This window comes from Cyprinus carpio, chromosome B14 (assembly GCF_018340385.1).
Source record: "Cyprinus carpio isolate SPL01 chromosome B14, ASM1834038v1, whole genome shotgun sequence".
Classification (NCBI taxonomy): domain Eukaryota; kingdom Metazoa; phylum Chordata; class Actinopteri; order Cypriniformes; family Cyprinidae; genus Cyprinus; species Cyprinus carpio.
In genome coordinates, this window is record NC_056610.1 from 17,901,080 (window position 1) to 17,920,719 (window position 19,640).

General features: G+C 35.8%; 1 protein-coding gene across 1 annotated transcript; it reads right to left on the reverse strand.

Moving 5' to 3' along the window:
• Positions 1 to 1,216: 1,216 nt before the first annotated feature.
• On the reverse strand, positions 1,217 to 17,916 carry elovl6 (ELOVL fatty acid elongase 6). Its single transcript, XM_019102448.2, has 4 exons — positions 17,596 to 17,916; positions 7,175 to 7,306; positions 4,828 to 4,979; positions 1,217 to 2,834 (listed from the first exon to the last, which is right to left on the reverse strand). The coding sequence occupies exons 1-4, from the start codon at positions 17,676 to 17,678 to the stop codon at positions 2,401 to 2,403; spliced, it is 801 nt and encodes a 266-aa protein (XP_018957993.1). The 5' UTR covers positions 17,679 to 17,916; the 3' UTR covers positions 1,217 to 2,400.
• Between the last annotated feature and the right edge of the window lie 1,724 nt (positions 17,917 to 19,640).

A 19,640-nucleotide genomic window follows, 5' to 3' on the forward strand; every position in this document is an offset into this window, starting at 1 on the left:
ATGATTTCCAAATCTAACTTCCTCTGCACTAATGCACTCTGTTTTAAGCACTTAGTTGATCAGAATACCCTTATTGTGTCTGTGTCACTAAAATGGTTATTTGGGACTTTTTTTGCATACTGTAGCTGTGACTTGTATAAGGTGGATGCCTTTGTTTTATTGGTTACTATTTTTGTTTGGCATTTTGTTTTGTTCATTTAAAATGCCAAATGTCTGAGACAAAGTCTTTAAGCTTTTAAGCTGATACGTGCCTGAGATACGTATGCAACATTATGTTTAATGTTATACATCTGTTTTTTTTTTTTTTAAAGCATTTTAAGACTTAGTATTCCTGTATGTTTGCAGAGGCCCTTTAGTGAGTCACCTGGTTGAGAACCAATGTCTAAGAATAATGCAAAAGATTTGTAATGGCAAAAAGCAACTATATCAAATAAAATAATCAAGGTATTAACATATACTTTTATCCAATGTATGTTGTGTTCATGTGTCTAAAAGATCACCTCTGCCCTGCTGGTAGGAATTTCATGGACATCCAGAGTTACGCATAACAGTGAAATAAAATCTTAATAGCTCTGTATAATATAATGCTAATAAGGTTTTGTGGTCTGTTTGGAGATACAAGCTTTTAGAGGTTAAGTAGTGGAAAAACTCAACTAACTCATTTCAAATCTAATGCCTACAAACTTTGATCCATATTATCCAGTGCTAACAACAGGCATTTTTTCATTGCACTCTATCTCCTGTAGTTACATCATCGAAAGATTTCCAGTCAAATATGGCGTTATGTGACGTGTGTGTGTGTGTATATATATATATATATATATATATATATATATATGTCAAATTTCAACTGGCCTATCAACTGTCACCTGATCAGTGCAATTTCATAGTACTTTTGGACTGTTGCCATATGGTTTAAAATCTCTGTTGGCATAATTTCTGTCACTCTTTTACTGCTCCAACCCAGTAGACACACATAACATGCTGCTTAGTATGGCTTTAGAAACCAGGGCAGTCTGAACTTATGTCTTATGTCATTGTGACTGAGGCAGTAGTGCTCCCATCTGGCATGTTGCTGAGCCTGTTCACAGCAAGAGTGACAGTTCAGATCTCCTTCCTGCAGAGTCGAGAGCAAAATATGTACCAGAAAGTATCTCTCACACAGTCCTACCAGGGTAAACAAGGAGAAATCGAATGAAAAAACACAGACACGTGATTATTTCAGCACTCTTGGCTCTTTGTTAAAATCGTCTATAGATGCTTTACATGTAGACAGTGCAAATGCACAAGAGCACAATGGACACCATTCAGTGACAGAGATTATTCTGATTTGTTACAGTGATATAGACTTTATGTTTAAGTATGCTTGACTTCATGATCCTTTAGGCAGGGCTAGACTCTCTGTGTCGTTGTCCTTTGGAATGGATTGTGATAATGATGACCTTAAGCCATGAGAAGAAGACCAGGCCTTTCAGAGGTCAGAACAAATGCAGATTCAGAGAGGTCTGATGATTCATACTCCACAAGGGCCTCCGGTGTTTTAATGATCATTTGGCCCCAGTGTCCTCTCAAAATGGCCTTGATTGGTCTTATTGTCCCCTTTCATTTATTTTGTAATTTTTTTTGTAGTTTACTTGTGTGGTTGCTTGTGTATGAGTAATCCAGTGGCATTAACATTTCAGGCCTATTTGACTACTTTGTCTATTTTGCCTTTTTGTTTAGTTTTCTTTTTTTTCTAAAATGATATGAACATCAAATGGAAAACTCTAAGACCTGAGAGAATTTTGGTGCTGCGATGCTGAACACAGAACACACTGTGGCATTTTTTAGCTCAACATTTACCAGTCTTCCATTGACATGGCTTTCGTACAAAAGTACCGTACACAATCTATCTAATCAATAAAAATAACGGTAACATTTAATGTTTAGACATAACCACACAAATATTAATTTTATCCATATACTGTAAGTTCCTTTTTCAAATTATCCCATTCCATTTTGATGACTTCTTAATTCTGGTTTAAATTATTTTGCATCCCTTTTTTTAAATCTATACACTTTTTTTTTTTTTTTTTTTTTTTTTTTTAATACAGAGAATTGTATTGGGCACATAAACATTACATAAAGACACATATTTTTTTTTTTTGTTCAACTGATATAATCGTAATGATTTCTCAGTACAGCTCAATAGAGCTTCCCTAGTGGCGGGGAGGTTTATCTCTATACGTTAGTAGTACAGTATGCACAAGCTTTGATAGTAGCCCCTCATGGTCTTTGCTTCTTTCTTCTGCAAGTTCATAAGCCCCAACTGTAAAGACTCAACCATCCACTACCAATCATTGGTCCATTTAGTTTTCCCCACCTCTCCTTGATTTAATTTTTTAAAATCATTTTCTTGATTTATTGGCTTTTCTTTGCTGCGTTGGATTTGGTCTTGGTGATGTAGGCTTCGAAGAAGAACTGGCAGAAGAGCACAAAGTAGCTGAGGTACATGAGGGACGACCACACAATGTTCTGCACATGGGATGGGCACTCTTGGCCTTGCTGCATCCACGAATACACCAGGTAGTTGACCACACAGCCCATCACCATCTGGGTGATCTGTGTCAAGGTGATGAACATGGCGAACTTGCGAGAGATTTTGAAGCCGGCGGCCCGAAGAGCATAGTAAGAATACATTACGGCATGCACTAGATAGTTCATGGTCATGAACCAGCCCCCGCCAGCCACCATGTCCTTGTAGGAGTACCAGGAGTAGAGCAAAACTGTGATGTGATGATACCAGTGCAGGAAAATCAGCTTTTGCTTCCGTAAGACGATGAATAGTGTGTCTCCTGGAAGGATAAGAGCAAGAGACTGATTGTGAGAGAGATGTAGGTAGAGAATAGAGAGAGTAAAAGATTTCGTAATTGTTTGGTGAATAAACGCTGGTTGCTATGGCTGTCTCGACATTCTTGATATGCTATCTTGTTTTTCTTTAGGTTTTAAAAAAAATGTGAAATTATTGTACTATTGATTTAGTGAGTAAAGATTAAGGTATGAAGTTAAACTTGCATGTTCTAGACCTTGAATATTTGAATATCTAATCAGGGCAAGGTTGACCAATGCAGTCAGGAGACAAAACTAGATTTATTTGGCTAAATGTAACAAGGTCAAACAGTGTAGACATTTAAAGTTTTTAAGCTTCAATATAAGTTATTACTGTTGTTGTAAGTAAACAACTGTTAGTGAAGCCCCACTAGCCCAGCTAATGATGTTGTGTAGCATTGAAAAAATGCAGGATAGAAACAGCAAGATGAGCATTCTTAAAATGTGCATAAAAATGTATGCATTCTATTAAGACAGATCATTTATTTATTTGTATTAGATAAGGAAACATGCATAAACTATGATGGAAACACAATTACTGAATAAAGTCAATAAATCCTAAAAAACAAAACAGAATAGAAATCTTTTGTAACATTATTAAAGTCTTCAATGTCACTTTTAATGCATCCTAAGTAACAGTAATAAAAATATTATTTAAAATTAACTTGTTCACTTTAAATTGTCCATAAATTAATATGAGAGGGCAAAAACAGCTGGTTAAAAGTCTATGTATGTTGCTATGTCTCCTGCTGTATATTAGTGAACAGGACATCATGACCCTTTATGCTTGGCCTGTGCCTAGGAGGGTCCTCATGTTGTCTCAGTGTTGTCTTTTTGTCGCTACAATAGGCCTGGTAGCCTACTAACCGGCAGGACATGACAAACACAATAGGACCAGGCAGGCGGAAAATAGATCCACTATCCTAGATTTCTAGACTTGGGGTTATGCTGCAGGGTTCATGCTAACAAATTCTGTTATGCTTTCACAACCAATTATATTCATGCAGATGAACACTAGGCTTTTCAGTAGTGCTTTGTCACTGGAGCAAGCTACATAGAAGAGGCAGAACGTATTCAACCGAACTGGATTTTTTTCTGTGTTAAAGGATTACAGTTGTTTTAAATGGAGTTGAGGATTTGGGTAATGTGGTTACAACTGTTTATACTTTCCAGTGGTCATATATAAACATAAACAGTTGTTTTAATTACCCACATTACCAAAATAGAGAAAAAAAACAAATACAAATAATAGATAATATAGATAAAGCATTCCTAAAAAAATGGTCTACATATTAATTTTAAGAGATCACATGCTTTTATACAAGAAGTAGGTGTAAATTTGTATCTGCATGTATATTATGAGTGTACAATATGACTTGGAGTGCTCATCTTTAAGTATGCTTGTCGGGAGTAAAGAACATGAAAATTAGATTTTTTTCATTTTATATGCTATACTGTATATAACACTGTGCCTGTGCTGTGATGCAGAAATTTGATAGCAGTTTCATGTTTTCAGGTTGATGATACTAGTTTTGTGGTATTTATACCTTTATAAAAAAAAATGTATGCATGTACTGGTAATAAAATTCTTTAAAGTTATAACCAATAACAAATTTTGTGGCAGATATAAAAATGAACTAAAAATGCATCACTTTAAATGCTGCAAGTGAATAGGCATCATAATTTTATGTATGCAGTATGAAAAATGTATGTTCATTTTGAGATTTTGTAAAGACTTCATGTAGCAGTATTATGACATTTTTAATGATAAACTCGTAGTTGGAAAAAATAGCAAAATTAAATATTCAAAAAAAATTGACAAATTTTGTAAGAAAAAAATATTGAGAGGTACGATACCAATATATTTTGCATTTCTACTTGCAAACAAATATATAAATTAGCTTAATTCTTAATCTATGAAACTGAAATAAAATTGGACTTATAGACATATAATCTCACCTAGTTCAGGTGCCTTGCTGAGGACAAAAGCATAGGCCCAGAACTTGCTGACTGGTCCGTTATAGAAACTCTGATCGCACACTGACTGCTTTAGGCCTTTGGTCATCAAGATGTTCATCATGTAGCCTCCAGTTCTGATGGCACCAAATATACTAAAGAAGGATGTGCAACAAAACAAAAAGAGACACTTTAAATCAGATACAAAGTGGTATATGCTTTATTTAACTATTAGGACTCATAGCATTACTACAAAGGCTAACGATGCTTTCTTTTTTTTTTGGTGTGCTTATTTATTGACACTTTACATTGTGTGGCTGGGCAGTTACAAACCACTAAGTTCCAAGTAGAAAGGTGGTGATACAGACTACAGTCACTATAGTGCTTATCTCCACACATAGAAGAGTGAGATTCTGTCTCACCACCTTTCTACAGTCACTATAGTGCTTATCTCCACACATAAAAGAGTGAGATATGTTATATCGTTAAGTTAGATGATATGTTAAGGTGCAAGCTCAAAATGAAATTATATATGCAGGTCTCTTATGTACCATATATGCAGGTCTTTATGATGTAACTTGGAACGAGGAAGTGGCTTGTTTTTCTGGCTATAATGCACACCATTAATCTGCTAAAACATGAAACAATTTATAAATGCACAGTATTCACTACAGTGTATTGTAATGTGCAAAACGGCATCACTTTAAATACAAAGTGCACATCACAGAAATGTGAAGTGTCTTTTCATTCTGACTGATTTAAAGGTGGTGTGTGTGTTTTTTTCTTTTCTTTTCAAAAACGCTTTAGAAAACCGAGTCGGGCCGAGTACCAAACTTGTAGCAAATCAGCAGTAAGGGGCCTTCCAGCGCTGGAGAGAACTCAAGGAGCGGGAAGGCCTGTGATCGGATGGCGAGGTTGCTTTGTTTCTTCTTGATAGGTGAGTAACGTTGGTTTTGCTTTGTTTCACAGAATTAATATATGCTGGCTTTTGCTTGATTATGCTCGTGTGTCATGTTCACTTGTTTGTTCATCTGCAATCGTATTGTCGTTTCCTTCATCTATGATAAAGACACATTCATTTCCACACCATATAAGCCTAGAGCGTCTAAACTTCCTCCACGGTCTATTTCAAGCGTCAGCTCCCAAAGTGTGTACGAAAAGTAAGATATGTTTAATACAGCAGATAGTAATAAAACACATTCCGCCATAATTGTTGCCTGGGTTGCATACGTATGTGTGGGGCGAAGCTATCAAAATAGGGGCGTGTTTGTTTTGGTGATTTGAAATATCAACATTGACTACCAGAAATCACTTACCCCACCTTTAAGTATTTTAAACTATAATCGGTTAGCAAACTGGTTTTATCTTGCACTGCCATTGCATTATCACATCTGATTTAATGCGCCGTAAAAGCTTCAGAAATAGGCCTACCTCTATGAATAATGGCCTGCAAGGGTTATTACTTTACATATTGTTAATTTACATGTTACATTTTAATTTCCATCACTTATAGCACTGCAATGTGTTAAGTAAGCAAATATGTTTTAGCATTAACAGGTGCTGTAGGCAAATTGATAGATGCATGTAACTAGGGCTGTGACGATAACCGCATTACCGCGGAAAAGAGATGCCGACCACGGTGTTAACTGCACTTTTTTTGCAAGGTATTTGCAGGAGGAAGCTAGAGGTCTGCATTGATTCAGTAACGGTGGGACATGATCAGATTTCTTGCGACGTGGGATTAAATTCCCCCCAAAAAAATGATCGCAGTCTGTGATTCTGGTGTAATTTGAACGCGAGTGGGTGGTCTAACAATATCCCATTACCGACGTCCTTTAAGAACAGCATATCTGTGCTTTACTCACTCTTATATCAACCACCGATACAACCTGCCCTCGGGATTGTTATGCATGCACTGTACACATGGATCAGTTCTTTCTGCGTCATGTATTTTATTTGCGGGGTCTATGCACGCAGCATGTGCATAACGGTCCTCAGAGCAGGCTAACCGGTGGTAAATATTCGGCACTCAGAACAGGCAGGTTGTTGATGAGTGACAGCAGAGTAAGGATGGAAAATTTCAAAGTATGGATGTGCTGTCCTTGAAGGACATTCAACTTGGACTGGAAAATGGTCAGTTTACTGCTATGAAGCCCACGTCAGGCAAGTTTGACTCAGGGCATTCTTCTCAGGGATGTGTGATAAATCGCCAAACCACGTGATTTGTTGCTTCTTCACCACGGTAAGAAAAAATCCCATACTGTCACAGCCCTACATGTAACACCCATAGACACACCCTTAAACATTTGCATGCATGATCTATGACCCATTTACCTATAGACATATTTACCTGAAGGCTGCAAGTGTTAAAGACCAGAGTACTAAAGGTTTCCTCAATTCAAACTTCTCCCTTTGTTTCATTACATGCCGCCCACCAAGTATGCAGGCAGCGTAGAGTGCAGAGAAGAGGAAAGACTTCTTCCTGTAAGGAATGAGATGGCAAAAACATTAATAAAGTCCAAAGAAAAGTTCACGTCAACCTTTAGCGTGACCATCTGCTCACAGCATATTTTTAGTCATTTTGTTGAATTTACAATTTTATATAAGTGACTGAGGTTTCAATTTGAAGCATATTCCAAGTTAGACTACATCATTATTTTTTTTAATATATAAAAAAATCTGCTGCTCAAGAATCATTTCCTGTTTTAAACATTAATATTAATATTTTTGTGGAAACACTGATATATTTTTCAAGATTCTTTGATGAATAGAAGGTTCAAAAGGGCAAATTTTATTTTAAATAAAAATATTTTGTAACACTTTAAATGTCTTTTTTTAATCCGTATTCTATTCTAACAGAAAAGCAAGCACAGCATTTTCATTTTCCTGATTTATGCCATGTTTTGTATGGAAACACGCATCCCCCTTACAACAGAGTCAAATTTGCAGACTTTGCATGCGGTGAAACAACCACCTGCAAACTGGTCCAGTGACTATTCTGACTATATTATACTGCAGTTATGTAGCGGTTAGAAAAGCACCAGCAAAGCCAGAGCTTTTTCCAGCTCGCAATTCCGGTCTTAAAAATGTGCATATTGGTTTATAGTGTGTACTCTGTTAAAAAAAAAAAAAAAAAAAAGGATGCGTAAAGATTTTTAGATATATACACCTCAGAATGAAATCCATTTGGTTTAGCAGCTTTGTCCAAATGCATCAAACATTACATAAATACGCCATTGTTTCTTAAATCTTATATTTATCACTTATCTGTTGCCAAAATGAAATAAACTGTTGTTGGAGCTTTTCATCACAAACAGCTTATTGGGCTTATTTTGACAGCTTGTGATGCTTTTAGGATCTCATAATATCTGGCAGCGCTGTATTGCATTTATCTGATAGCTGGAAATATTCAACGTGCAGTCTAATTCAATTTTGAGGGCATTCTGATCGGAATTGAAAGAGTTCATTCTGGTTTCCTGAGAAACCATTTGGAAATCACTGCATAAAGTATGTCTATTAAACACATAATGACACAATTATGCTCAAGGGTACTAATATTTAAAACCTAACATTGTCACAATGTCAAAATAGTAATAACAATAATTCAGTACACCAACATGAGAGAAATTTCATGGTTCTACTCATTTTGATACCATGTTCACGAATTAAACTATAACAAATAAAACAGTGGAATGTATTAATAAATTAACAAGCAAAAACAAAATCACAGTTATTTTTAGGTACTACATTTTAACATATAATCAAGTAAACATTATCAAACAAAACAAATGATTCATTATATAGTCTATATGTAATAATACCCAATTGATGCTGTCAGAGTTCGGCCAAAATCAGGGCTTTAAATAAAGTGAATTGAAGTGTTTCACATCCTTATTCAAACAAAAACTTTAATTAATAATGACAGCAATTTTTTTTTCGGTAAATTGAAGAAGTCAACCAGATGGGAGCTTTGCCAGTCCAACATCCAGCTGTCATTATGAGCCAAAACTGGGGCATGTCTCTCCCTGCCAGTATCATTTCCAGTATGATGTGTTCTCTCTTTCCAAGAACTACAGTCAAACCGGTGAACGAGGAGCCCCAGAGGTTCTTCTGGGTTTTAATTACCCTATTTGCATATGGGTAAAGTCTTAGACAATTCCTCTATTCAACAGAATTCAAATAATACATAGACTTAAATCAAAAATTCATGCAGTAGAAGTAGTGCTAAGTATCTCTTTATATTTAGCTATTTGTTTGGGTCGTTGTTTTGTTATACATGACCTCTATAGGCTTTGTGTGAAGAAGAGTAGGGTGTAGGTTTTGAAAGAACGCTAAGCATCATTTTTATTTTTCTGCCTACTGGATGTGAGAAACACTGACCTCACTCTGCTCAGAACAGTGAGTCCATTCTGTGCATACAGCCCCCACTTGAACCTTGACTTGTCATTGCATTGTTCTTTGTGTACAAAGGGAGGCTGCAGCAGTATTCACATATTTTATTGGACCAATTTATCAGTGTTATTGGATGACTGAACTCTTGTTTCTGGTTACAAATCAGTTAAATGCACTGGGTGTGATTGCTTTCACTAACAGACACATTTTCTTCACAGTGCCAGCTAGCAGGAAGCTTGTACTTGAGAAAACAGCTGGCAGCAAGATGCTGCTAATGGTAATCCAACTTCTGTGTGTTTGTATGTCATTATGTATCATGCCAGAACCAAATGTTTGACGCAGCTAGGGCTGGGTATTTTTATTTATTTTTATATAATCAAGAAATATAGACAATTATTTTAACCACAACAAAATAATCTTAAATATATTTTCCGTATTCAATAAAACAAAATAATCTTAAATATATTTTCCATATTCAATAAATTGACCACCCCTAGATGCAGAAAAGAAGAGAAGAAACTGCCAGTTTGGAACATGCAAGGTAAATAATTTTAAAAAGCTTGATGTTCAGATGGGTTTTTGAGCTGTGCTGCAGTGAATGACAAAGCAGCATCGCTCCCTTTTCATTAGCGCCTTATCTGGAGACATGTTTTGGGGAGAATTTCAAATATCCTGCTAGAGGAGTGATTCAGTAAGTAGAATACGCCACTCAGATGCAGTAAAGCCCTGTCTTATACCATCCAATGTACTGACCATCCAATGGCGATGCAAGAGAATATTCCCATCTGGCCTTGTTACTATGTCAATAAAGCACAGAGCTACCAGAGCTTTCGTATAATGCAACAAAAATGATCCAGAAAAAGGCAGTAAGACAGAAAAGCAACAAATATTTTATATAAACCTTACAGATTCAGGTCCTGCGTCATCAACTTTCAATAAGTAGGTCTATGTATTGCAAGACCATCAAGTCCTTGACTTCTTCATCTGCGTTTTTGTCTATGCTCTCATTTTTTTTCCCCAGCTGACAGCATTAAACCTGTAGTGGACAAAGACTGATGGTGAAGCTACTTGCAAGGGCTCACATCTGGCCAAAGCCATTTAGGCTAGAAGTGCTTCCCAAAGAGATGCTAAATAAATGGATTTTGCAGCCTAATCGCAGTTTTAGACTAATGACGGTAGCAGGATCTGTTCTGCTAGATTCAGTGATATTTAACCGAACGCAGCACAATGTTGGAAAAGTGCAGGATGGTAGAATTAACTGAACAAGCACAGAAAAGGGTTTCTGTCAGAGCAAAACCTTGACGTGAACATGCAAAAGCAATCCTTTTTTAATTCCATGTTAAAGGAATAGTTCTGCCATTAATGAAAATATGCTGAGAATTTACTCACCCTTGTGCCTTCCAATATGTAGATGAGTTTGTTTCTTCATCGAAACAGAATTGGAGAAATTTAGCATTACCTCACTTGTTCACCAATGGATCCTCTGCAGTGAATGGGTGCCGTCAGAATGAGAGTCCAAACAGCTGATAAAAACATCATAATAATTCACAATTAATCCACACGACTAAAGTCCACACTACTGACCATCAATTAACTGCTTGTAAAGCGAGAAGCTGCATGTTTATAATAATAATTTATAATAATTTTAGCCATAATTCTGGCTAAAATACAAGCTCTCTATTCATAATATTGTTTTCTCCAATGAAAAAGTCGACTTGTTTGAATCAGGAGAGAAATATCCACTGATCAATCACCGTTTACAAGTGAAAACAGTTCTAAACAAACATGTTGGTGGATTTTGGTGTGGGAAGACAACAAGGGATGGACTTTTTTCACTGGAGGAAGCGTTATTTGGAAATGCTTATGGACTGGTCTTTTAGCCAGAAGGAACAGTTCAAATTTAAAACACTATAAAGATTGTTTCTTACATGCAGCTTTAAACTTCACAAGATGTTAACTAATGGACTGGAGTAGCATGGGTTATTGTGATGTTTAGACTCTCATTCTGACGGCACCCATTCACTGCAGAGGATCCAATGATGAGCAAGTGATGTAATGATAAATTTCTCCAAATCTGTTCGATGAAGAAACAACCTCATCTACATCTTGAATGGACTGAAAACAACTGTACTGACAATGTACCGAAGAGTACATTTTCACAATTTTCTTTTATTTTTCTTTTATTTTATTTTTTTAATTTTACTACATTTAGCTGAAAAATATATATGTATATGTTATGACCCTGTCTTTCCCTTCTTTACCTGATGGTGGCAGGATAACCATCATCATCATCATTATTGTCATGTGATGTCAGTGTTAATTGGATAACTCATGGGTGGAGAGTATAAATGTTTGGCTGAACTGCCCAACAGTACTTCCTATGGGAGAACCCAGTTCTTCCGAGGAGTCATTTGCTCCCACTTGTTGGTTATTATTTGTCAACATTTCTTGCCCAATGGATTATTTTCTTTTGTTTATTTAAATCCCTAGACATTGTGTTATATTTCTGAAACAGGTTATTTTATATTGAATAAATAATCTTTCAAGTCAAACAATTCGTTTGTATGTGTGAACCTCTTTATGTGACAGTTGGGAACGAGCTGGCCGTGACAGTATATTTAAATGATTCTTTTTCTAGCTAAACAGTTTCTGGCTAACACTTCTGATTGCTGTTGCATTTAAGATCTGAGTGCGATTACATGGCTAAGTCTAAACAAACTGATGGCTGATGTTATAATTTGTGACATGTGGGAAGGGCTTTAGCCAGAGGTATTTGTTTTTCTCTACCACCCTCTCCAAACATCAAATGCAATCTCTTCTTTGGGGCAACTCACATGGAAAATAGAAACAAGGTGACTGCTCTTTCAGAGGTCAAATTTTGAAATAAATTTTTTGTCAAGTGCCTCTGGTTGTGGTAGGTGGCAAAGGCTTTAAGTTTTTTTTTTTCTTTAAAGGCTTTTAAGACCTTTTAGACGTGTCAGTTGAAAGATGCAGGAAAAGCAAATCTTATTTATAAATATAATCTCTCAAGGCCAGTGGCGTGGTGTAGTAAAGTGACTGTCTGGATTCATAAGATTGTATTGAGTAACATTTATTGCAGGGACAACGATTTGTGGTGCCAGGAAACTCTACTATGTGTCTCTATTGTGTAAACCTGGCAGTCTGTGTGGAAATCAGTCCACTTTTATTTATCCACAATATTTCTGTGCCTCCTGTCTACTTGTGTCTTTATTTTGAGAGACAGACTCTTACAATGAGAGCTCATTAAAGAAACTTTTGGGCAGTGTAGTATAGTGAGGATAGAGGATAAAAATACACCCAGATTAGAGATGAACCATGGCTGTCTTCACAACCGGAGGCTAATTCTCTCTGGTCAAACGTAGCACATTGCATAAGCTATGGCAGCTCTGTCTTATTGATCTTCACTGAGAATTGTTTTGCCAATCAAAAAACAAATATTAGCAACCCACATAAAAAAAAGTAAAATAAAATATGCAAGTTTCCGTTCTGTATTCTATATAACCATTGAAACCTATTAACTGATAACTTGATAATAAAATTTATTCTTATTTTAACAGATAATATAAATGAAAAATGTACATTTCTAATTAATGTATTTATTTATTTAAAATGGCGAGAACATATGCCAATATGGCTGTCTGTCTAGCAGGTATGACTCAGCACTGTCAAATATTAGTGAACTAATTTTTAGTAAAGTCATGTTTTACATAACACGTACATGTACACACAATTATTGCTACATGTGCTGAATATGTGATGAATATATAGTGAAATTTTTTAAAACATATTTTCATGAGTATTGCAACAATTTATTCATATACTCAATATAGTTGTATATTTACTCTTATTTATTCATTTAAAAGATCTGGAAACTCTGTAGTCTGTGTTGAAGCACCTGTGCTTGCCTAGTATAAATAATTCAAGAATTGTTTATCAAAGCTGACATTCTGTTTTCCTAATCATCAGGAAGATGTACGAAAGGATCCTGTGGTGTTGCAGTCATTCATCACAGAGCAGAACGTGGGATTATTAAAGCAGAGACATGCGCTCGCAGTTGCTTTTTAAATGAGGACAGGGAGGGGTTGTGAAAAATGCTTTTCAAGCAAATGTTTAGTTTTTATGCATTAGCCTTGAATGCAAAGGAGGCAATGTGAATTACCAGGATGATCTATATAGTCTTAAAAATGCTGAGTAACGGTACAGCTAATTGGTATTTAACCCCTTTGTTCATCCCCTCACTCAGCTGAATGACCATTGGCAAAGACTTTGGTTGTTAGATATCTAAGATTTTAACACACTGATCTTTATGGAGCTTCTACAAGATACTATAGAAATATACAGGATTTTAAATTACATTACAAAGGGAGGGCATGCATTTTGTAGATTGGATAATTACATATTCAGTTACACCAGTAGGAAGTGCATATAAAGACAAAAGCATTAAACTCATTTAGAAGAAGAAAAAAAAACAGTTGTAGCTACGAGATGAATCAAATTAAAAAACAACAAGATAACAAAAAAAAACAAAATTTATTTGTATTTAGCCTTCACACAAACAAGAAATGTGAAATCACCATCAAATAAACAAAGACTCTCGGACTCACCTTATTAATATTAATATCTTTAACTTTAAACTATAACATGGGCTGATTGTTCTTATAGATTGAAACAAAAGTGCTTCAGCCAGGATAAAGAATATGAAAAGTGCTGCAGAAAAAAAGAGTGAGTAACAACAAAAACATGTTGCTGGAGATGGGCTTATTGAAAATGCAAATTGATTCTCTGCCAGCAGGAGGCACTTTTGAAGCAGTAGAAACAGCGGTTTCCCCAGTAACGGCTGTACACAAAGCACCACTATGCTCATGCATGCTGCTCTATCATATATATCTATCATCTATCATAGGGCCCTGTGAAATCCATTTTATTTATTTTTTCTAAAAAAAATTCCATTTTAATTTTTCTGGACTCCTTTTTTTATAGTTGAATTGTATTTTATTAATCAAAAACCATAATAAATTAAATTCATGTTGTGTATTTAAATTTTCTGGTTATCAATGAAGGCATAAAACATTAATTTAATTTATCTTTTAATTAATGAAAATTTACCAAATTTTATTTTTGGCAAATCAAGATTTACTGTTAAAATTAAATTTAGCAAATTAGTAAATTGTGCGCACAATTTATAAATGGAGGGAACAAAATTGTAAATTGTGCAAAATAGTAATCGTGTGCACATTTTAGTAGCTACATCGAGGGAATTAATTAGTAAATTGTGCGCACAATTTATTAATTTTTTCTTGCATGTCATATGTGGGGCTCCGTACGATTAAAACGAATCATTTAAACGGTTGATTCATTCAGGAACAAAACACCATCATGTTGCTCAGAGGCAAAAATCAGTGCTGTGGCTGTGTTTGGAATCATTTTTGTTAGCGAAATGGAGCAAAAAATGGTAATATGTTTCTTAATAAACTTCCTGTTTATTGAGCTGTTGTAAAAACTTGATATAACATTTGTAATCTCTCTTCGTGTGAAATTGATTAACTATATTAAGTGATATAAAATAAATAAATTTTCTGCCATCGTTAAAACAACAATTAAGATATTATCGCAGACAATATATAACACACAACCCTGCTGAGGCATCTCAGCAGCTTCTGTTACTGGAAAAATGGGCAACTCAACCGGTGCGACAAAAAAAAAAAAAAAAATAGAAGAAAAATTGCTCCGGTGCGAGAAAAAATAGAAAAAAAAAAGATGAAAACTAAGCTTGTGCATCACTTTCAGATACATTTATAATCCTGTGAAACGTTTTTGGCTGTTGACGTTAATAACGTGTTTTAATGTCGGTAATAATTTCACCACCACCAACGCATCTAATATTCTTTCTGAGTTTCCATGTTCCCTCATGAAAATTTGCCAAATCATGGTTCGTGTAACAACAAAAAAACAAGAATTAACCAAGCCATAGTAACATCAAATAAAAAATTACAATGAAACATCAAATAATAATATACAAATAATTGTTAGGCCCAAGGAATATATTATAGTAATGTAGCCTTTAAAATGACTTAAAATGCATTATATAAAAACAATATATATATATATATTGGTTAGGCCTATATAAACAGACTTAAGCAGTAGCCAACAGTAGCCTTTAAAATGACTTAAAATGCATTATATAAAAACAATGAGGCAATAATGACTGGCTAATTAATAATTATATGGTTTCATTGAATAACACTGTTAAAATACATAATGTAATACAGAATAAACAATTTATGTACTTTACATGTTATTACAAATGCCTGCAAGGGAAGCAAAAGGGCTATTTTTTATTTTGTTTTGTCTTACAGTGATAGTTCACTAAAAAATGGAAAAGTTGTCATCATTTACTACTCTTATATTGTTATGACTTTATTCTGTAGAAAACAAAAGGAGGGGCCAGGCAGAATGACAGTTATTCATTATCACTGCAATTTTTTTTTCTTTTCCATTTAATGAAAGTGAATGGTGACTGAATTTGTCAGTCTGCCTGAAATCATTTTTGATGTTCCATGGAAGGTGATAAGTGTTGGAAAGTGTATGGAAAATGATTTGAGTGTAAATAATGACTAATAAAGATTTGCAGTGTTTGGGTTAACTATGCCTTTAAATCTGGATTTCAGTGTTGTAAACAGTTAAATACACAAGCAAAAGACACTCATAAGTGTTCAAAAACAGGCTGAAACAGCCTTATCAACAAAACTGAATTATTAAACCTCAAACATACGGTACGTTCAAGACAGTAGATGTTTCTCCTCACGGGAGGACACAAGATGATAGATGTGATGCAAGCAACCCCGAGAAGTCAGCCAATGAAGACGAAACGTGATTGGTCAAATTTGTGTCAGCAGACATCAACAACCGCATCCCATTGGCTAGTTGCTATGCATTCTACACCAGCCTCACTTCTGTCTCCAAACGCGCTACATAATTACAAAAGCGTGAAATTGATCCGTAGCGAGTAATCGTGTTGACGTTACCATGTGTCAGATACTTTAAACTAGCGCTACAGTTTCCAAGCAGGAAAACATGGCAAATGCACAAAACCAGCGATGATTTCTGCCATTAACTACAGAATAATGCACATGCACTTAGCTATGTATAGATAGATTTTTATAAAGGCCATACACAGTCTTCATATGCAGCAAATGTAATAACGCCTTGCTTGCATGTCTCTGATTCCATTTGATTACCTGTTTTATGGCGTTCACATTTTTGCTACAGAGATTGTGGGCTAGGCTAGGATTTAAGCTAGTGATGGGGAAGTCCGACTCATTCCCGCGAATCGGTTCTTTTGAACGATTCATTAAAAAAAACGGTTCAAAATGAATATTTTACGTCATGGCGTGATTGTCACCAAGTAGTCCCTAACAAACCGGCGTAGCCTACCCTACTCTAACGTTTCAATAAAAACGTAGGCTATCCGTGTTTATATATTACTGTATTACGTTTTTAATTGGGCCTATGTTTTATTAATAAGAGCCTTTATGCTAAATGTCTGATGTGTGTGTGTGTAACTGTCACAAAATCAAGTAACACACAGTCCGATTCGTGAGCATCTGCTTGCTGTACCTTGTCGTCCTATTAGTCAAACAATTCACCCAAGTCAGTGAGCAAAGCTTTTTAAACCAGCTTTGTGAATCGGTTCAACCGATTTACAAAAAATATACTAAAAAATCAGTCCGATTCGTGAGCAAAGCTTTTTAAACCAGCTTTGTGAATCGGTTCAACCGATTTATTGAAAAGATCCGACTCTAAAAGAACGAATCTTTCCCGAATCGGACATCGCTACTTTGGGCAAGCGCAATTTAAGCCTGGATACACCGCTTTGAAACACGTTCAGTTTTGTTTATGAAAAAATCTGTTTGTTTTTTTTTCGAATAAAGATAAAAATAAAGAAGCCGTGCGGAATCGTGGAGGATGATGAAAGTTCCATATGTCACGAGGGACATAAGCAGAGCATCACCTTGAATAGGCTTTGAATCTGATTAAGTCAGAGTGCAGCGATCTTCAAATATTGCACCGCTCATGACTTGTAGATCATTTGTGTTATTAAATAGAACGCAATGCTGAAACAACATCGTTGAGTCTCGAGGGGGGGATTCACACTGTGCATCGTGGTCTGGATGCTACCTGCCAGTGACTTTCAAGGTTTTTAAGCGTTCGGCTTACTGCATTGTTCAGATGTTTAATATGCTAGCCAGTCAGTGCAAAACAAGTGAACACGCTATCTGATGAACGGCTTTGTCGGCATCATAGCTGTGATTGATTATTATGGACCATCTTATTTATCATGCATCAGAGCTACTGTACCAGTTCTCCTGCATCCATCGAATGGCTTCATCTTCATTGAATTGCCTCTCGAATTCGTATTCTTGCAAAGCCAGCACCGACATGGTCTCTCGTCCTTTAAACGCTTACTGTAGAACGTTAGGCTTTCTTTGGCGACTAAATGAGCTCAGTTTGGAAGATTTCCTAGCTTTGTCTCGCAGGCTCAGCTCCAGCCTTGCCCTCGCATCGCTCTTGCCACCCCCAGCACACCGTTGAGTTGTTCTCGAATGTCAGCCTATTTGACTCTCAGCCCGTGCCGGCGGCATACGCCCTCCTCTCTTCTGAGGAAGAGGAGCGCAGCGCGCGGTCCTAATGCCGCAGACCTGATGCATCCTCCTGAGCTGTCGTCATCCCAGACTGCGGTGACCTTTGGCATACATTCATAAACGATGCGTTTTTCAGCGTTTTCGGTCGATGTTCAGACTGGGCAGTCTTTATTTGTGAAAATAAATCAGCAGATTAACAACTGACCGAAACCCATCCATCATCCGCAGGGGTTTCTAACAGACTCTTAGGGCAGTTCTTATATTTTCTCTAACATTTAATTTATGATTTAAAATGTGTTACCTCCTATTATGTTTGACAACTAACTAATGTAGCACCATTAAAATATTTAATATGTGACCCTGAACCACAAAACTCCTCATAAGGGTATTTAAAAAAAAAAAAAAAATAGATTTATACATCATCTGAATGTTGAATAGCTTAGATAAGAGTTCCAATGATGTAGGCCTGTGGGTTGTTAGGATAGGACAATATTTGGCTGAGATTTTTGAAAATCTGGAATCTGTGGGTGCCAAAAAATCAAAATAGCCCATTCAGAAAATCGCCTTTTAAAGTTGTCCAAATTAAGTTCTTAGCAATGCATATTACTAAGTTTCGATATATTTACGGTAGGGAAGTCGTGGCCTAATGGCGATTTTTTGCACAAAAGTAAAATTAATAAATATCCTTTGCGATTTTTGGCATAAAAGTAAAATTGATCATTTGGACCCATATTGGCTATTGCTACAAAAATACTTGTGCAACTTATGGTTTTGTGGTCCAGGGTCACATATATAAGTAATATATAAATAAAAATATATACTTAGATGTTTATTTCTATTTTTAAAGAAAACCTGTTAGTTAAACAAATAGTGTAAAAATATTTAAAAAATAGTATCCTTCGAGGAACAAAGTTCAAAAGAACAGCATTAATTTGAAACAAAATCTAACATTATAAATGTCTTTACAGTAACTTTTATCTATTTAATTTTAACCCTCCCCCCCTCCACCCCCAGATTATCATTCACAAAACAATATCTGATGTTGTCGGATGCTTGTTCTTTTTGCCAAAAAACATAATTATGCTTCAGTTGAGCCAACACCTGGAGGTGATTTCTTTGTCTGCTGTGGCTTGGAAGAAAATCCACAGAAATTAACTGGTTTCTTGGATATGCATATGGGCGTGGCATATACCATCCAGAGGTGTGTCACCCAAATCAGTAAGGTTAAATTACACATTTAATTGCTGATAATCTCCAGTTATTGTAAATATCATAGCAACACAATAACAAGGGAGGATAGAGATATTCACAACTTTTTTTTTTTTTTGAGAAATACACCACAACAAATAGTTACTGTGCACAGTGAAACAGTACACAGGCCCTTTATCTCTGATGCCATTACTGCTGTGGATTCGTAATTTTCCCCATATGAATTCACATGCTCCAGTGTCTTAGTCAACAGCTCCTACCTGTCCTTCATTTACTTCCTTAAGGCCCCTCTAAGGAGCTCCAGCAACTATGAGCTTATTTCAGCTCTGGGGACAGTAGTTGTATTGATTCTAGGGAACACAATTGATTCAGCTAAGTCAAGTCACCTTTATACAACAGATAGTGTTTCAAAGCAGCTCACTCAGAATACATGATGCAAACTTCAAAAATAAGGCAAATACAAATTCTGCTATGAAGCAAGGCAAAGACAATAGTGCCATTATTCAGATCCAGTCAGTTATATGTTGGTTTAGTTCAGTTCAATAACTAAAG

Excerpts from the sequence above, each read along its gene's own strand:
- elovl6 (XM_019102448.2), bottom strand. The coding sequence starts at position 17,678 with ATGTCGGTGCTGGCTTTGCAAGAATACGAATTCGAGAGGCAATTCAAT. Across the intron at positions 4,980-7,174 it reads TTAACACTTGCAGCCTTCAG|TATATTTGGTGCCATCAGAA; the intron begins GTAAATATGTCT and ends ATCCTTCTTTAG. Across the intron at positions 2,835-4,827 it reads CAGCAAGGCACCTGAACTAG|GAGACACACTATTCATCGTC; the intron begins GTGAGATTATAT and ends TTATCCTTCCAG.